General features: G+C 39.8%; 1 protein-coding gene across 9 annotated transcripts in view; it reads left to right on the plus strand.

The window, feature by feature from the left end:
- The first annotated feature begins 393 nt into the window (after window positions 1-393).
- The window catches only part of CASK (calcium/calmodulin dependent serine protein kinase), a 419,618-nt gene continuing 406,982 nt past the window's right edge, over window positions 394-13,029 (plus strand). For 6 of the 9 annotated variants that reach the window (XM_090265292.1, XM_090265294.1, XM_090265290.1 and 3 more), the window contains exon 1: window positions 395-677. In XM_090265292.1, the coding sequence (XP_090121418.1) occupies window positions 619-677 (59 nt within the window). In that variant the 5' untranslated portion in view covers window positions 395-618. Of the gene's footprint in view, window positions 678-13,029 lie in introns of all 9 variants that reach the window. The other 3 variants (XM_090265298.1, XM_090265289.1, XM_090265291.1) reach the window with 1 other exon arrangement.

Below are 13,029 nucleotides of genomic sequence, written 5' to 3' on the forward strand. Positions count from 1 at the left end.
GGAGCTGAAGGCAGCGGCAGCGGCTCCCGCCTGCACAGAGAACCAGTCCTGGGAAGCCTCCTCCCACTCCCAGGCGGGCGGCGGCGGCGGCGGCGGCGGCGGCGGGAGGAGGAGAAGAGGAGGGAGCGTCTCTGCCGCCGCCTCCTGGTCCCCAGCGCCGATCTGCCGCCGCCACCTCCCTCAGCGGCGATCCTCCCTTCATGGTCCTGCAGCGGCCCCCCCAGTAGCACGAGCCGCCCCGCACCGCGTCAGAGCCAACCTCGGCAGAGGGAGCGGTCGCGGCCTCGCGGCCCCCGCGGGCTGACGAGCAGAGAGGATCCGCACGCCGGGCAACGCGGCCCGAGCAGCGCGAGGAGCAGCGGGTGGGCGGGCGGGCGGCGCCGGGCCCGGGCCGCCTTCACTCCTGTGCCCCGGCCCCGCCGCCCGCGCCGGGGCGGTCGCCCGCAGAGCAAGGCACCGCAGTTTCTGGGCCTTGCAGCCCACTCGAGCGTCCTCGGCACCGAGGGCTTGCGGGTCCTGAAGGGAGAAGGCGAGCCAGGGGCCGGGCACTGAGCTCTTTAGCGCCCCCACCCCCGTTTTTGGAGCCCTCCACGCTGCGGCCGCTGCCCCCTTCGGACCATGGCCGACGACGACGTGCTGTTCGAGGATGTGTATGAGCTGTGCGAGGTGATCGGCAAGTGAGTCTCCACGCGAGGGAGCGGGAGTGTGGGAAAATGCATTTCAGTGATGTCCGGGTCCTCCCACACCCATACCCACTCGGGGCCTGACCCCTGCCCTCCACCCCTCCCCTGCCCTCGTCCTTCTCACCCCAGAGTATTTATAGACGAGTACCTGGACCTCTTGTCGGGCGGGGGTCTGGGGGGTTCCCAGCGATCGGTGGAGGCCAACGAGCCGATAATATGAGAACAGACACCCCATGAGGCGTGGTGCCGGCTGAAATCTGCTGTCTGCATTTTATCTGACGGTTGCACAGGGACGTGGCCAAACCGATTTTATAGTTGCTTCCTGGGAACAGTTGCGGTTATTGTTACCTTGCGTGTACCATACACCATTAACAAAAAGAGCAGCTTGCATTTCCTTTGCTGGCGTGGAGAGAAAGAGAGAGAACGTCCAGGGTTTTAAATTGTGGGGTGTGTGTCTATTGTGCAGGATATTAGATGGTTGCCTTTGTGTTCACCCCATGCCTGTATTGGAGGGGGTCATTTAAGACGGGGTGCGTTCAGTTTCAGCAAATTCTTCATGTGATTTAGACGAACGTGAAAAGAGTTGGGGGGGGTCGAAATTTTTAATGGCCTTGTTATGCAATGACTGTTAAATCAGTGTTCGAGGTTTCCCTCGACTGTTGTTGGGATGGTGGTTAGCGTGGTAGAGCTGTCTGCTTTGAGTCACCGGGCTAGTCTAGAATATAGAATTGACAGTCCTCATCCTTTCATCTGTGTTGTACAATTACACTAAGGAAAAGCAGGAAATCAAATTAATCACAGTGCTGATTGTGAATTAAATCTGCAGTTCCTCATCTAATAGTCTATTCCTTAAATCTGTTTTGAATAGTTCCCTTTTCATTCTTGTCAAACAGTATTCCAAGTGCACAATCCTGCTAATTTGCTTGTGAGAGAAATGCTGGCAATCTGAAGTTGATTTCCTAGTTCAGTGTGTATTCTGTGGCTTTCGGAAGTTGAGATAGATTTAAGAGCAATTTCAGAGTATTTATGGATTGCTAGATAGCTACCATTGAAACATTTTACCTCTTTTTGGAAGTGGTTCTTTATTGTCTATTTTAAGGTCCCCAGTTGGGAAATGAAACCAAGACTTTAAAGCAGTTGGCTCTTTTAAGTTGTCTGCAATGCTGGATTTCAATTTGTTTAAGTGCTGATAACTCATTTTTCTCCTCCCATGTTGAGGTATAACAGTGTTGCCTCACATGGTGATTGTGGGTAGACCTTGCTACACACTTTCTTCAGACTGAATTGATAAGAAGACATGTTACTCCTTGCCCCTATTGTTTGTTACATGACCAGCCTGTCTACTAGAGAAGGATATCCAAATGTGCCCTGGGTGAAGTGATTGTGGAAGTGCTCTAGAGCAGCGCTGTCCAAAAGATATCGAATGCAAGCCATATATGTAAGTTTACATATGTATATTTTCTAACAGCCACATTTAAAAGATTAAAAACAAATAGGTACAGTTCATTTTAATAAAATATTTTATTTAACCCCATAGATTCAAATTATTATCATTTCAATATGTAATTGGTATAGAAATTATTAATGAGATATTTTACAGCCTTTCTTTCATACTTAGAGTTTGAAATCCAATGTGTATATTACACTAACAATACATCTCAATTCTGACACTAAGCTACATTTTCATAGGAAATACTTGATCTGTATTAAGGTTTCATAAAATTTGTATTTGCAATAGTAGAGTCACATACCCAAGTTTTTCTAAGCATACCTAAAAGTTTTCTATTAACAGAACCAAGTGTCTTTTTCTAAATTTAAATTTAAATTAATTAAAACTAAATAAAATAAAAAAACTCAGTACTCAGTTGGACTAGCCACATTTAAAGTGCTCAATAGCCATATGTGAATAGCACAGTTGTAGAGAGGCAAATATATTTTTAAAATCCCCTTGGTTTTTTTCATTCTTCATGCCCAGTAAAGGTGAATTAGGTGTTTCCCCAAAGCCCCCAAATGATTGTGTGTGGGGGGGGGGGTGAATGATGTTTGTTATATCTTAGTTATATTTGATTTAAATGAGCCAGCAATGTCATAATTTGGAACTGTGAGATTAGAATATTAATTATATTGTGATGATGGAATATAGACATCATTGAATCAGTGTTAGTTACTAGTTCTGATTCCTTAAGTTCTGGAAGAGTTATGATATTGCTCTTTGGATATCTGAAAGAAATGATCAGTTTCACATTAGCACAGCAAATAGTCTGCTGACTTATAATTGATAGAGTGTTGTCAGGAAACACCTCTGATAGGACTAAATTAATCTCTTCTGCTTCAGAGCTGCATAAGGAGGGGTAATAAGCTAATTTGAGGCGATAGGTATTCTAAGGCTACCATAACTACTGTGAACGTGAAATCTCATTCATAGTCTACAAAATCTCACTTGGTAAGTGCCATTTATGTCACTCCATGAAATAATGAATTCAGGGTAGCCTTCGTGGTAAAGAAGGTAATGATGGTGTTCCTTGCCCTGTGTAAAGGTTGAAGGTTTCTCCGGTAAATTGTCTCACCATTTATTGATCTGGACATTGAAATTCACTTGAGATTTTCTTGCAGGGACCCTGACAGCATACATTTTAACTTAGAATTTGTTCAACTTCAGATTTAAACAGAAAGGCCTTGAAGATGTTCATTTGTACTGAAAAGCTTTTTGTTGATTTTTATTCAAGTTCTCTGGAATTGTGATTTTCTTTTATGCCAAATTAGTATCACAAGTTGGTTTTAACCCCTTGTTCTTAATAGGTTTAAATTTTCACTAAGGTACTTTATTTTTTTATTTAATTTGTTGGGGTGACATTGGTTAATAAAACCATACAGGTTTCAAGTGTACAACTCAATAAAACATCATCTTCACACTGCATCGTGTACTCACCACCCAAAGGCAAGTCACTTTCTGTTCCCATTGATCCCCCTTTGCCCACTTCCACTTCCCCCCACCCCCACCTTTCCCTCTGGCTATCACCATACTGTTGTCCATGTCTATGTGTCATATATATATATAGATTTCATTTTGCAAGATCAGCTGACCAATCAGTTGCTTCCCTACCTCACTACTCTCATCCACTCTCTTCAAAGGAATTATGTGCCTGATTCCTTATGAATATTGAAAGCATGCTATCTCTTTTTGAAAAATTTAAATTCTTTTCCCATGTTTCTTATCTTTCGAAGTCTTACAAAAAGCTCCTTTGAATACCTGTTGTTTCCATAACATTTTTCTATGCAACATCTTTCAAGCAACTGAAACAAATCTCCAATGATGGAACCTTACCATAGTCCCACAACTTTGTCCTAGCAAATATAGCAATCACTGGAAAGGAAAGGTATTATGCAAATATAGGTAATTGGCTAATTTTTGTCACAAACATTTACTCTTCTGCAAATTGATAGTTTTATAGGTAAGTGTACAATCAATAATATTACATGAAGGAAATTTTATGATTCATCCAAATTAAAACATAGACATGACTACCTTCATAGTACAGCAGTTTCTGTGAAAGAGAAGAACAAACTGCACACTGTTTTCTCCTCATTTAGGCTGAAAACTTGCCTGGGTATTCAGTAACCTGTAACTTCTGACTTTCCTGCTTTGGTAGAACACATACTAAAATCGGAATGCTTCAGCATAACCCCACTCCAGGATGACATGTAAGGCATGCTGTAGTTGTGAAGCATGCTGTATTTGCTTACACCTCAAGAGCACTTATCATATTTAATTACAGTTACTTATTTATGGGTCTCTCTACCTAGTTAATAGGGAGCTTCTTGAGGGCAGGGGGCATATCTTTCACATCTCTCTCCATTACTTAACACAGTGCCTGTAATCTTAACAGTTGTTCATTCGATATAGAACAAATTGAGTAGCTTTAATAAAATCTCATTAAAAGAGAAAAAGCCTATTTATCAATCTCAGAGCAACTATTGTTCCAAAAGGCTGTGTTATTTTAAAGTAGTGGTTCTCCACCTGACTACATATTAGAATTACCAGGGGAGCTTTTTACAAAGATCAGTTGCCATGCCCCGGTGTTGAAGCAATGAAATCAGAATCTCTGGGAATGGGTTCTGGTCATTGATAATTTTTTTAATGCTCTCTAAATGATTCTGATATGCAGCTACAATTGAGAGTCATTGCTTTGTGTATGTAATGTGTTGGGACTGGTTTTTCAGAGGCTTATGGTTTTTAAAAAATGGAATGAACATATTTGGTGGAGGTGTTGAAGCCAAAAGAAGAAAACATGGATTTTATTTTCTCTACACTGTGTTTCTGAGCCTTGTTGTGTAAGAATTTTGTTTCAGCCTGTGTTTGGCTTTGATTCCTTGAGTCTCGTAAGATTCACATTGATTCATTCATGACACTCATCTAATGTTAGCATGGTGATTGTGTGATGTTTGGAACAACACAGAACAAGGATTGCTTCAATAACAGCTGATGATGACTATCCACTAGAATGACTCAATTTAATAATAAGAAATGTATCAATTTAAAATGTATTGTGTTTGCACATACACTCACTTGAGAGTGTGGTTAACTTGCTTATATACTTCAATGTCCATACTTGCGGTTCCAATAATGCTATTTACCAGAGAATTGAATTAAATACAGCCTTTATGTAAATACTGGATTAATAATATGTAAATATGTAACTTAACATAGAGAAAAATTCAGCTTTACCATGTTTACTAATTACTGTGACTTCACATATATCAGTTGGCCCACTGATTTGGTTTTCTAGTATCACGGTGGGGGGGGTGCGGATATTATGTTATGTTGGAATATCTTTCTTGGAAGTTATATATAGGCATTGTAAGTAAACTAGTTTTTAATGTTAGGAAAAGGTCAGGTGTGAGCCTGAAGGAACTAGGAATTGTCCATAAATGAGGAGTTATTTCCATAAAGAAGTGCTTGATCAAGTGACAGTCATGTAATGAGGTAAAAGAAACACAATCACCAACTAACCTGATTGTGGCCCAGAAGGATCCAAGCTGTGGAGGTTAAACTGACATTCCACAGAGGAAAAACCTGTTAAACATAGCGTGTGGATTCCTGCACACAGCAGGCCTTATTGGGAGTAGGTAAGCCATATTCATCCTGGTGATGGAGTTTGATTCTGGGACCATTTTAGATGAAACTGAGCTACTCAGTTGCTTTTCTGCATTTGCACAACCTTCTCTGAGTCTCGTCATGTCTGCATTATACAGACTGCCTTAGGACTTGGAGTTTCTGGAAGTGTGGCTTGCACACTGTCTTCATAAAATACTGTATTTTTCGCACTATAAGATGCACCTAGGTTTAGAGGAGGAACACAAGAAAAAAATATTCTGAACAAAATGGTGTACTAAAATATTTAATAAAACAGAATAATATTTCAACCATGTAAAGTGAACAGCAGTCTGCAGCAATATTAAGAACCATCATCACTGTCATTAACAAACAAATGAGGAGAGATGTTAAGGTTCAAGTACTCTTGGTTTTCTGGGAACCCCAAGAACTCATCATCACTAGTGTCAGAATTTATGGGGACCTTTAATAACAGGCATTGAGGGAGTTAATAGGTATCACTAGTTATAACAGTCACTCAGAGTATCACTATCCTAGTTACAGGTTCTGGCGGACTACCCCCAGTGTCTGTTACGGCTAGTGATGCCCCTTAATCCACCTCAGTGTCTGTGTTATTACTAGAACAATGACCCCACCATAACTCCCTTTATATTCTACAAACTTCAGCATTTATGGCTGCCCACCCAGTTACTGCTGGCCTCCTCACACAGAAATATGGTGTGCACTGCAAACAATATGGAGGTAGATGAGACAGCTGTAGCATCTAACGGAGCCAGTAGCCAGCCGAGAACATGTTACTTCAGCTCCACCCATCTGCCTCTCATGATTGGCAGAGCTTAAGACACAATGATTGGTGATTGGAGGTGGTTCTACTGACACAGACCCCACCCAGTGTCAAAGGCAATTGGCAACTGGTACTGTGCCTCATACCTGTTATTAGCCTCAGCTGATTCGACATGTCAGCAGTTGTAGCTGGGAGTGTGAGGCGGCTCTCTGCACTCTCACAGGTCCTGGGTGATGGGCAGAGGCGGACAGCGACTGACCAGATGCCCTGAGATTCAGCAGTAAAGTGGGACATTTAAGCATCCCCATGGGTTTCGTGTGGGCCCATTGCTTCCTCTTCTAACAGCGGTCGCCACTCCTGACAGGTCAGGTAATACACATCACCGTCTGTGACACAATATTTGCTCCATAAGATGCACAGACATTTTCCCCCACTTTTTGGGCGAGAGCAAAGTGCATCTTATGGAGCAAAAAATACAGTACTTCCTGTGACTCCTTTACCTTCCACAACTGTGACATGCTTCTATGCCCTTGACATGTGCAGTTCACTCCCCTCCCTTTTCCCCTTGTATCTGTAACAGTTTCACCTGGCAAACTATCTTTAATGTTCCTTAAATTGTGTTCCTGGATATTTTCTTTAAATTGAACATTCTTTTGCCATCTCCAGTTGTAGCTCTACTCAATAAATTAAAGATGCAGGTATACCTTACTTTTTGAAATTGTTCTTGAGTTAGTGCATTTTTGTAAATGTTTTCACATTTTAAATGTGGCAGAAGCACTGTTCAAAAGAACTTTGATATAAGACTGTTTTTTAAAAATCTGCTCTGGCTGGTGTTGTTCAGTGGATTGAACACCAGCCTGCAAACTGAAAGGTCGCTGATTTGATTGCCAGTCAGGGCATGTGCCTGAGTTACAGGTCAGGTCCCTGGTTGGAGGTGTGCTAGAGGCATCGATGTTTCTCTCCCTCTCTTTTTCTTTCCCTTCCCCTCTCTCTGAAAATAAATAAATAAAAAATTTTAAAAAAGAAAAAATATAACTTAATGCCTATTTCATAAGGGGAATTGACATGTATGCCTTCACGTGTCAGGTATTTTATATCTATTTTCTCCTCTACTTGTTCCCGTTTTACAGAAAACATCCCTGAGATTCAGAGATGTGCGAGTAACTTGCCCAAGATCACATGGAATTCTAACCGGTTCTAAAACCCATTTATTTCATGCTGCATTGGGTTTCCTTAAAGTGAGGCATATGTCTTCAGAATTTACTTACTGCAAATTTTAATTGTTCGACTTTCTAGTTAAATTTCTTACCTCTTCAGTAAAGGTTCCATACTGCTATTCATTGTTCCGTCAATTTCATTTTTCTTTTGGTCTTTCTCTTTAATGAAATATCAGCATTTGTCACAAACTAGTTAAGTCTATGCATTCTTTAGCAATGGAAATACAGAATCTTGGCTATCCGTCCAAAATATAATTTGTTTTAGAACTTTTTCTACACCTTTTATAACTCAAGTTTGTCCTTCCAATTCTGCCCCAACAGATAGAATGGTTGATTGATAAACTAGAAGTAATTAGGTTTCAGAGATAGGTGTTTGTTGGGAATGAGATGCGGTGGTTTCCACAGGGTAGTTATTCTGTATCCTGTAACAAAAATACTGAAATTGTTCACTCTGACTCCAAAAACCGAAAACTGTGTACTGAACCACAGCTGTTGAGTTGTGAGCATCTCAGCTGTTGGCCAGCACTGTACGCCTAAATAATCAAGAGACTAAATTACTGCTGCAGAGCAAGTACCTGACCCCAGCCAACAAGCTGATGGGGTGTTCAGCTCTCACATTTGGGTTTTATGTTTTAGTTGCAACTGACAGTGCAGACTGTAAAACCACCAACTATGGATCTGCATTTATGCTACAAGGTTCAAGGTGCTATAAGACCTGCTCTCCATTCTTTCTCTCCTGGGTCTACCCAGTCTCTTGGTATCCCTGTTTTCAACTGAGTAAAATGTAATTATCCTTATGGCCATTATGGTACTGTAGTATGATTGATCGAATAGCCCAAGTCAGGTAGGAAGAATGTCTCTTGGAATTTCTATAACAGGAAGATTTCATTTCTAAAGCTATTTGACTCTTTTTATGTTACTTTCTCTTTATCAATTAACTGGTTTTTATGAAGTAAATTACAAAAATGACTTGAAATATAGGTAATACAAAGGTAAATGGCAAGTCTCTCTCCCTTCTCCTACTCTCTGTAGCCCCACTCTCCAGATGTAACTATTGTCCAGTTCTTATATACCTTTGTAATGTTTTAGTTTAAAAAACAGAATGAGGTCATATTGGTACACTATACTAAAACATTCATTTTCAACTGAAAAATACAACATGGATGGAATTAGAGAGAATTATGCTTAGTGAAATAAGCCAGGCAAAGAAAGCAAAATACCATATGATATCACCCAATACAGGAAACTAAAGAGCAACACAAACAAACGAACTAAATAGGCAAAGACTAGAATAGTAGTCAGTAGGGGGGAGGGGGGAGGGAGAGAAGGGGGATAAGTCAGGGAAGGGTCAGGTCAAGGAACGTATATGAATGACTCATGGACATGGACAACGGGGAGGGATATAATTGTGGGAGAAGGGATGGGCTGGGAGGGGGGAGAAATGGGGGAAAATGGGACAACTGTAATTGAATAACAAAAAATAAAATTAAAAAAAATAAAAATAAAAAAATAAATAAAATTTAAAAAAAAAAAGTATATTTGATGACCTTTCAATATGCATCTATATACCTAATTTTGTTTCCTCTTAAACTGCTGCCCAGTACTGATTCCATGGTGTGGATTGGTACTTTAACTTTGCATTGAGCATAAGCCTGTTTCTAAGTGGACATTTCTGGAAATACCTGACTGGAGTTTGTATGAGAGATCTGGACGACAGTGAAGATTTGGGAATCATCTGTGTGGAAGTGAAACTATGAGTGAATGAGTTCTTGGGGATTGACTAAGCTGGGGATTATAGTTTGTAGTATAACTGATGGAGTTAGAAGAATCAGGATAGCTTGGCATCACTTAAGTTTCAAAGTGGTAAGGATCAATAATAAAGTACAATGCCAGCACACTGACTGAGGACCAAGAGAAGGCTTATGTACATATAACAGAGAGACTTTTAAAGTGTCTATCAAAATGAATGTAATGTTTAATCTTCAGTTCATGGTGTGACTGAAAAGCAAGGGTCTGGCTTCATTTCGTTGGATGATGGTAATATACTATATTTATGTGAATTTTCTTCAACACTAACATATTTAGGGTAAAAAAGGAATATATTGTTTTTTCAGTATAATTGTGTTTTGCAGATTGTGATGGCTGGCTTTTAGGTAAAACCATTTGGTTTTCCTAAGGTTAGGTCTTTATGATTCCAGAGCTTGGTACATAACTTTCAATTAAATGGAAACCTTAAATGAAATGAGAGAGGACATTTTAGATACTTTAAGTTCTTGATATTTGTCAAACCTTGTTATTTTCTTTAATCCTTCCCCTATAGGGAACAGAATGCTTCCTTGCCTCCAGGTTTTTGGTCCCATTTGGATAAGTGTAGTACTCTCCTTCCCTTTCACACTCCTCCTTCCCCTCCCCCCACAATGAAATTTATTCATTGGCTTTTTTTAGTTTTCCACTTCCATTCTCAATAAGAATTTATTGCACCTAAGCCAATTTTCTTTTGTATCTAAGTGCATATTATTTCACTTCAGCATCTTTTGTTGTCTTACTGGGCTGTTGCACATTCTTTTTTTCAATCTTTTTTATTTCTTTTAATACGCTTTTATTTATTTATTTATTTATTTATTTTGGCTTTGTTACCATTGTTTTGAATATCTAAATCATTTACAGATAGGAATGATGATTGTGCCCCTTCTTTTGATGTAGTTTAATAATATAGAAATATACCATGTTGAGTCTGTATCAGGCTTTTAACTTCAATCCTGAGTTTAGAGTATTTTGATGTGTTTCAATATATTGTGAAGGTATTACCATTTAGCAATATGCAGATTTAATGTTTTATTAAAACACTCTAGATGTTACTCAATTTCAGAGGTCTCTCGCCCTATGATATGCAGATTACCATTATACCATTGCTGTTCTATAGAATCTAACTCATGTTTTTAGAAAACTTCATGGATTTTTGGCCTTTCTGCTTGCCCTTGGTTTGTACTTTCCTCCAAATATATGAATGAAAATTGTTTTGTAGCTTTAAGTCAGCCCCCTACAATGTGATCTGGTAATCTTTGGGCACAGCGTGGTCATTTTCTCCTTATTTATAAAGGAATGATAGCTCCTTCATAAGCCATTTGCATGGATTAGTGATAGTGCAGCATAAGTATTTCTTATTTCTAGAATGTCTCTGAGATACTCAAATTACTTTTGGCAGCTATGTAGATAAGTTTTAACAATTTCCAAATGTGCACTTTCTCAGTGCTTAAACACAGGCTCTATTACATAAAAGATACAGTGAAATGAACATTCTTTTCTACCGCATGCATGAAATTGTTAGTGGTGATAACATTCATTTGTTCCTTTATGCATTTATTTCTAGCTGTGTGCCCCTGGGCAAGTTAACTTCTCTGAGCCTCAGTTTCTTTATCTGTAAATGAGGGTGATGCCTTGAGGGGGTGTTGTGAGGATTGAATGACATGATCTATATAAAATGTCTGAAGGTTGTTATTTTAATTGCTATTAATATTATTCACCAAATACTCGAGTTACCTAGCCTCAAGAATGTCTCTGTCAATGGGAGAAGTTGACAAATAGTTCCTATCTAACTATACCTTAAGTCCTGTTAAGGCCAAGGCCATATCTGACTTGTTCACCTAGTACCCGGTGCATAACTCAGGAACTGACATAAGGTAAGTACTCAATAGTTGTTGAAGGAGTATGTTAAGTAAGCAATCCATAGACTATGGCCACCTAGTAAAAAGGAAGTTGGGGAAATCTTTATGGGGAATGAGAGGCTTAAATGATTTGTTGGTCTTACTGGGTAACTCATTTAATCTTTTAGGCCTGTTTCCTAATTTAGAAAAAGGAGTAGAGGAACACAAGTAGACAAAATAAAGAAATCTTAAGAAGGTTCAAAAATGTTTATTCTATTATATTTTTAATTAATAAACCTTATTTTTAGAAGTTTTAGGTTCATAGCTCCTATGTTAGCTTTAGTGACAAAGGTAATATATATGAGAAAGTTAAATATAAAATTTTCAGAGACAACTTTAGGAACTCTTTGATTTTTTATTTCATTTTGGTTCTCAACTTCTATGGCTTGAGTGCTCATTATGTTAGACAGGGTGTTAAGTTTTTTATTCTTTCCTAATTTAACCTTGACCACGACATGGTTATATGTAATCCATCTAAACACCTGCTCTGTAATACTGTTTTACTTCTTGTCATTTAGTATGAACAGAGACAGACTGTTTTTAAGGTGTATTCCTAAATATAAGATTTTAATATTCTGATTTTGTATGCTTTAGCAGATTAGTATAATGCCTTTTTTGGTAACAGCCTTGAGATATAATTCTCATACCATACAATTCAGCCATATGAAGTGTACAATTCAGTGGTTTTTAATATGTTCACAGAGTTATGCAACCATCACCACAGTAAATTTTTTAACATTTTCATCACCCCCAAAAGAAACCCAGGTGTGAATCCCCTTGCTGCCACTTATTATTGCCACTCTGCCCAGAGTAAATTCGTCGGCAGCCGTCCGTCTCGAGAGACGATGGTGTAGCTTCTTAAGAGTCTATCTGCACCGCCGAGAATGGCTGTGCAGTCCGACTCGGGAGTGACACGGTATCTGTCTCCTCCCGTGTTGAATCGACATCTTGCGATGACGCTGGAGTGTCCTCTCCAGTGAAGCTGAAGCTACAGAGCCTGGGCAGGGTGATATGGAGGGTCTGCTGTTGCCCATGCAGCAGACCCCCCCTCTCTTCGCAGCTGAAGGGTCCAAGGGAAAGACGGAGTCAATACAGCTTGGCTTCAGGTGCGCCGCAGGAGTTGCCGGTGTTGACTACAACGTCAAACCGCCTTAGGGACTCCGGCTCCGGATTTTCTGTCGGGGTTTACTCCCTTAGCCTTTCCCCTGAAGAGGTATGCCGCAAGGCAGCGGAGGTTTTTTGGAGTCAGAGTTTTCCTTCTCTGCCAGAGTAAATTACTAATCTCCTTTTTCCTCACTTTTCTCATCTGTAATGTGGGGAGGGGTTGATTGCCTCAAAGGTAAGAGTCCATTTACTCAATATATTTTGTGGTAGTAGACACATACTATTTAGAGTGCGTTATGACTTTTAATGAAAGTGTTATTGCTTCTTATGTACATAGGAAAGAGTATTTCTTGAGAGAGGCATAGAAGATGTTTCTTTCTTTCTTTCTTTTTTTTTTTTTTTTTTTTAAGTATATTTTATTGAT

Source organism: Furipterus horrens, unplaced genomic scaffold (assembly GCF_987537825.1).
Source record: "Furipterus horrens unplaced genomic scaffold, mFurHor1.1.pri manual_scaffold_17, whole genome shotgun sequence".
NCBI lineage: Eukaryota > Metazoa > Chordata > Mammalia > Chiroptera > Furipteridae > Furipterus > Furipterus horrens.